A 7,151-nucleotide genomic window follows, 5' to 3' on the forward strand; every position below is an offset into this window, starting at 1 on the left:
TTACTTCACGAACAACATAGAAAAACATTAAAAAAAAAAAAAAAAAGGCAGGGGAGTTGGGAGGTGCTCTATGTTATAATTTTTCATGTGTTATGTGTTGAGCTTGACTTTTGTGGAGGGGTCAGCGATGGTAGCATGAAATTGAACTATTGAAAATGGAATTTATTCCTTGCATCCTTGTGTAAGTGTTTTAGGTAGCATTCAGATTTTTATACTCAAATATACCTTTTTTTTTTTTTTGCTGCTGCTTCTAATGTGGATCACAGAATCAAAGCCTTTAACTGTGACCTAAATTCTGTGTAACTTGAGGGACATCTAGTTGTTGGTGCATGTCAGGGTTCCTTATTGGTGTGTGGGAGAAACTGAAGACATGGAGTGAAGCAGGGAGAACACTTACAATGTACTTGGGCTCAGTTTCATTTGTATAATGTCAAATATTGTTAATATTTTCAGGTGACATTGAAAATGGATATTTGAAGCTCACGGTTGTAAGCTTAAAGGATGATACGAAGCACGTGCCTCTTATTGGGACAGTTGGCTTATCCTGGGAAACAGATGTGTTTAAAGGCAATGTAAAGGTCAGTCACAAATACCTTTTGTTTTTGGAAACACTTATCTCAAAACAGAATGGTGTTTCTTCATCCTCGATATGCTAGCCAAGAACGTTCTTGTTTGTGGAAGGTATGTAACTAGAAAAAAGAACCCCACCTTAATTCAGATATTGCAAAAGTGATGTGAATGTTGAAGAAAAATAGTTGTCCTTTCTACCTTAGAGTGTAGATTGCATAGTAGGCCCGTTATGCGTGTGTGATGTTTCCAGTGCTTTCCACTTAGCAAAGGTGCTATAAATGACCAGCACTATTTGGATGTGCTGGGCAAAAAATATACTGCAGATGAGCTTTCTGTAGGGGTGTTTGCTTTGGTTCAGGCAATAAGTCTTGAACCGTGGGGAAATACTCCGCAGTTGTGTTGCAGCGTGCATGTGCAATGAAAGCTGGATTCTGTTGGAGGTGGTTAAAGTGCTGATGGACACAGGCAGACACTGCAGTCCGCATTCGTGCAGTCAGCACATAGCTCTGGAGTCCTGTACATGGGTCAGCTGGGTTAGCTGTTTGCATTTCAGAGGAGTTCTCACTCATTCTCTCGTACAGAATTCCTAAAAGAATTAAAGTTGAGAGTAGTTCTGTAGACTTTGCAATAGTGGTGAAGATACATATTTTTAAAAGTACTTCAGCTGCATGAATGTTTCAGAAATACCAAAAATTCTGATAAATGTAACTTAAGCACTATTGAAAGATGATCTGGTTCAGCACTTGTGATCAGTTCTGGCACTTACTTCGGAAAAAGTAAAAATTAATATGACTGTTCCTGCTAATGCTGCAGAAGTGCAGAATGGAATGCTGTTTGGTAACACCATGTTTTGCTCATAGATATTAACATGGTTGTGTTATAGTTTACAGTGTCAGACAGCTTTCCTATGCAATAAGGAATAAAAAATTTCTCTTAAAACTTAGTAATCTACTGGTATCTGTTGGGAACATCAACTACAGTTGATCTTGGATTACAGTTTCCATTCAGTCCTCCCTTGCTCATTACAATTTTTTTTCCCACATTCCTTGTTTGCATAGTGGTAAGTTTGTTCATTTGCATTTCTTCTCAGTTTGTACTAAACTTTTTTGACTTGTGTGTTTGTTTTCAAAAGAACAACAAATCCTTCTGCTATGTGTGTTAATTACCAACATACAATATTTTTATTGGGAGTTCAAGCTAACAACAAAACAATTTTAAGGCAGTTGTTTGCCATCTGTCTTTAATTCCCACGTATGTTCATTGAGAACCATATTGCAGAATAGGTGCTTTTTTGAAGCTTCTGGAACATTTTGCACTTGAATTAATTTATTTTATTGTTATTGTGCATACCATTAATTTTGTTAGAACTATTTGCATGCTTAAAGTTAGTAGGATCTTAGCACATAATTACAGAATATGCTTCATTTGCTTGCAAATCCTACAATAGAAGGTAGAAAATATTGCTGCTGTGTTGGGCAGATATCGGAAAAATCAAAGCTCTAGGCAGACCTTATTGTGCCCTTTCAATATGTAAAGGGGGCTTATGAGAGACTGAGAATTTACCAAGGCCTGTAGTGACAGCACAAGGACCAGTGTTTTTAAACTGAAAGGGGGTAGGTTTAAACTGGACATAAGGAAAAATATTTTTACAATGAGGGTGTTGAGGCACTGGCACAGGTTACCCAGAGAAGCCGTGGATGCCCCATCCCTGGAAGTCAAGGCCAGGCTGGATGAGGCTTTGAGCAACCTGGTATAGTGGAAGGTGTCCCAGCCTGTGGCAGGGGGATTGGAACTGGAGGATCTTTAAGGTCCTTTCCAACCCAAACTGCTGTATAAGATTCGCAGCTGCTTGGCAGAATGTTTTCTTCCATATAATCACGAGTAGCATATAAAAATCTGGGAAAGTAACTCTCAGAAACGGAGCGCTATGGCTGTAGTCTTTAGTTTAGCTCTGTCCTATATACTTACAGAATAAGTTATACTGAATATTTGTTTCTCGGAAAAAATAAATAATTTTTCTTTAAACTCTTATTCTGTGGTGAGAGATTGCACGTTAACACATAGGTGTGGGTAGAATTCAATCTGGCTTTTAATCTAAATCTCTAAAATGCTTAAAACATGTGAAGGCCAAATAAAATCAGACACAGAAGTAGAACATGCCAGTGTTTTGAATTTTGTCCAATACTCTAAGGAAAAAAATTTAAAAAAGCTTTTTTTGGCACTTCTGGGTACTTTTTAATAAAAAATTAATTGTTGAAGTAGAGACAGTTGTAAATATACAGGAAGTAAAAAACCTAAACCCAACACTCAATGTCACCCTGCTGTACCTTCCATAATTGACCTTTGAGCAAGTTGTCACACCGGAGAATAGTAATTCTTTCATGTTTCAAGTAAATTTATAGCTCATCTAAGTTACTAAATGATCATCAGATTTGTTTTGAATTTGGTATTTTCAGCATAGTCTACAGTAACCAACTTAGGAAAACTCTGTGTCACATTACCTCTTACATTTGTGCCATCTGCTCTGCATTGTTTAATTGAAATACAGTAATAGTGAAAACAATGTGAAAGCAACAGGAACACAACTATGTAGTACAATGAAATAAAGCATCCCAAATTAATTCTGTGGTATGGAATATGTGGCGTTGGTTTGCTCATGCTTTTGGAGCATATGATACTCCTGGAATTAATGCATATATTCATCAGACTTAAGATAATCTGATTCATTTAGTCATTCAGAGCTCATGAATATGGGTAACAACTGATGTTAACAGTGACACACAACCCTTACACTTTTAAGGCACGTGTCAACATTTTGTAAGTGCCCAAGTATTTGTATCCTGGCTTTGTCATTATAAAATGATGTAATTGTGTAGTGTTGTAAAGAAAAAATTCCAAATATTTTTAAAAGGAAGAATTATTTGAAGGGTAGAAAAATATATTAATATTACCTTTTTGGGAACTGGAGCTTGCAGCCATTCAAGAAGTGCGGTATACCTTGCATTTATAGCTGACCTATAAGGGTAATTCTGTGTGTACGCTGCTTTGGGAGGTGTTGTCTCTCTGAATTTTTTTTCAAATATTGCTGCATTAACACAAGTCCAGCACGTGGGTTTAAACTTAGGTGTCTTTCTAATATTTCTGGAATCTTTTAGGTTGGAAAAGACCTTTAAGATCATCAAGTCCAACCATTAACCCAGCACCGCGAAGGCCACCACTAAACCATGTTCCTAAGCACCTCATCCACACTTCTTAATACCTTCAGGGATGGTGACTCAACCACCTCCCTGGGCAGCCCGTTCCGATGCCTGACAGCCCTTTCAGTGAAGAAATGTTTCCTAGTATCCAATCTAACCCTCCCCTGGCACAACTTGAGGCCCTTTCCTTTTGTCCTATCTCCATATTGAAAGGACCATCATCATTTGAATAGTAAGGTAACTAATAATTGAGAAACACAGATGTTAAAGACTTAAAAGTGTTCCAGAAACAATGTCCAGTTTAGGTTGGCAGTGCTATCTTCTGTTGCACGGCTTTGATGTCTTTAGGTTGCAGTTACGGTTTCCGTAGGAAACTGCTAAATAACTACTGGTTGCTTTGCAGTAGTCAGTAGAGAACTATCAGTTATGCTTTGAGTTTTAGCCTTCATACCTAAATTTGATGTCTGTTGAATCCTGATAAAATCTCCTAAAATCAGGGAGAGATATACTTACTGTACCACGGCATAGGGAATTAATCTCTTCTGCTTGCGTTTGTAGGGCTGCTACGTGATGGATGTTACTCTCCTGGATGAAACTAGAAAGCCCTTCTGGTGTTTCAGTGCCCCAGTCTGCATGGAGCTCTCTTCCAAGGCATCCAGCCTTTATGACTACATGGGTCCTATCTATACCACAGACTATGCAGATTCAGAGGGTAGAGTCTGCATTGAGCTGGTATGGTTGGAAGAAACGAAGGAGTATTTTATAGTCAATTTGGTGCTTTATATAAGCACCAAAAAGGTAAATAGCTGGTATGGAACAAATTACTGATTTAACTGGGTCACTAATTTCCTTGTGTTTAAAAAAAAAAAAAAAAATCCCAAACAAACCAAAAATCACACTAAACTTTTGATGCTTAAAGTTGATACCAACGAGCAAGAATGTTCCTGCACGTTTTGTGCCTTTCAGTTTTTCAGTAACAAGTGCGATTGCATAATTGCTGTTTTAAATCGGCATTGGAGGGATTGAAGAGACACGTTGATGTAAGGGAATGTTTTTCTTCTCTGTTGAATGGCACAGGTTTTAGTCTGTTTCTGGTACTGGCTATATTGAAGTTATTGTTAGGAATATTTTTCTTTATGGATACTTGTTACTGTGGTTAACAAATGGCTTCTTGTGAGAGCCGTACTGTGAGGATGCCTTACGTTACATAAGCTACACTGTTTTCGAGAACATTGACTTTTATGCCTGGTAGTAAAACAGCATGTATGCTGTTCCCTTCAGATTTGTTAGTGTATTCTTGGTAAATAACTGGTTTTGACAGGTGGTGTTAAATGAGGAAATCCTTTTTTTCAGAAAATACTTCACTTAACTGTATTCTAGTAGAGGATTTAAAAGGTAGACAGGAAGTCATAGATCTGAACAATATGACAGTTAAGGGATTTGTTGAGAAAATCACATATAATATGTATTATGAATTTTCTTTAAATTCCTGTTTGTTCTGTTTTCCTGTGTTCTAACCGTCTGTCTTATTTGAGCATGGATATAATAAGTATTCATATAAAAATGGAATATATGTGCCTGATCTTTCAGGTTCCTTGAAGTAACTTTAGGACCAAATCCTCTACTCCCTGTATTAAAAAAAGAAAAAAAAAAATTAAACTGGGACTCTACTGTCATTACATAGCATGCTACAAACAACAGCAAACTGGTGTGTAGTTTCACAGCACTCTGTAAAGAGAAAAGCACGACTGTGTTGTTGACTTCTGTGACTTCATGGTGTGATCTCCTTAAAAAATAATTTATTTTCTTTATTTGTTTTTGTACATTGATTGGTTCATGCAAGCAATGTTTATGTGTAAGCACCTGTGCTCTATACTACAGAGGCAGTAGAAGATCTATACTGCAGTGATAGGGTCATTTCTTAATGTAACTTTTAAAGACAATAAAGTTAAGGCTCATGGAGTTGTGGTTTGACTTGTATAACTTTGCCTAACAAAGGAACAGAAACGTTGCTGTGTTTGGTGGTTAGCCAGCATAACAAGCACGGTCAGCTGCGTTCTCTCTCCTTTCTTACTGACTGCTGCTGATGACTGAGGTCCCTTGGAGTAATACACACGTTTTAACAAGTGGTCCGGGTGTGATGAATGCCAGAGCAACAGACGCTGAGGTTCATGCTGCAAGTGGCCAGTCAAGGTTTTATTTTGCCTGCAGTTAGACTTTGTGGCGTCGCCTTTAGCGGTGAAATGGTAGCTCAGTCGCAAAGTCCTCTTGGTCGTGGGCCTCACTGCTGAGCCTGTAAACGAAGATGTAGAATTATTCTGGCTGCGTTAATCCACTGAGATGTGCAGGTATGCTCTCTGACCTGCTGTGAGGCTGGCAAAGTCAGTGGGCATGCAGCAGCCATAAAATGGTAAGAGTTCTGTCACTGCTCATTCTAGCTGAATTTTTGTTGTGTTTCCAAACTGTGGTTTTTTTTTTTTTTTTTTTTTTTTTTTAAGTAGAGTACTTCCTTTTCTTTAAAAGGCAATTTCAATTCCTAAAGCATTTGACTGTTCTATACAATTGAGTGTTTTATAGCAAATCTGATGGTACTGTTTGAAGTGAAACAAGAATGTGCTCTCCCTACTTTCAGATCTCCATTCTAGTAGCCTGAAAGTTTACTAACTGTATTAATGAGGATGACGGTAAGTTTTTAGCAGCACTTCCAGCTGAAAAAGTGTTACAAGGCATAGCAGAGGTTCCTTAGGCTATTGCTAACTGATTTCTGCCTTTTCATAAACAAGAATGTGTATATGCAGCAGACCCAAGAAAATGGTCGTTCTGAGATCTTCAAAAATAACTGTTGCAGAGCTGTTCCTGTGCATCTTCACTGTAGTTATGGTGCATCATTAATTTCAGCTGGCAGCCATGATCTTCTCCTTTCTGAAGATACATGAACACTAAGAATCATCCATTTTTATTCCTTCAGATAGGCCTGAGATTGACCTAAACCTGCTCTAGTATTATGCCGTGTGTATATCTCATTAATTTCAGCTGGCAGTTGCGTTTAACTTGCACAGCAGCAGGAAATTCAGGTGTTACGACCTGTGTGATCCAACCTGGAAAGTTACATGTGGCTTCAATCAAACTTACGTTTCTCAACTCCCATGTTCTTCCCTCGGGTGAGTGAGGACATGCACTGAACATCCACAAAGAAAAAGGATGAAGTTCGGTAAAATGCACTGGCCCTTTCATGAAAGAAAATATCTTCTCTTACAAAAAACTACATGTTTTGATAAAATCTTTGTCTCATCTTCTGCTATGTTCCTGTTTGTATACCTGCTGCAAAAGGTGTTGGGATGAGTGTCCCACTCTGCAATAAAAGATTCTTGCTGTATGAAAGAC

The 7,151-nt window shown here is 38.0% G+C and overlaps 1 protein-coding gene across 1 annotated transcript in view; it reads left to right on the top strand.

The window, feature by feature from the left end:
- The window catches only part of FBXO15 (F-box protein 15), a 23,205-nt gene extending 18,610 nt beyond the window's left edge, over nucleotides 1-4,595 (top strand). The window contains exons 8-9 of the mRNA XM_010148516.1: nucleotides 454-578; nucleotides 4,326-4,595. Coding sequence (XP_010146818.1) covers nucleotides 454-578; nucleotides 4,326-4,595 — 395 coding nt within the window. The remainder of the gene's footprint in view (nucleotides 1-453; nucleotides 579-4,325) is intronic.
- The last annotated feature ends 2,556 nt before the right edge of the window (nucleotides 4,596-7,151 follow it).

This window comes from Eurypyga helias, unplaced genomic scaffold (assembly GCF_000690775.1).
Source record: "Eurypyga helias isolate BGI_N326 unplaced genomic scaffold, ASM69077v1 scaffold15253, whole genome shotgun sequence".
Classification (NCBI taxonomy): Eukaryota; Metazoa; Chordata; class Aves; order Eurypygiformes; family Eurypygidae; genus Eurypyga; species Eurypyga helias.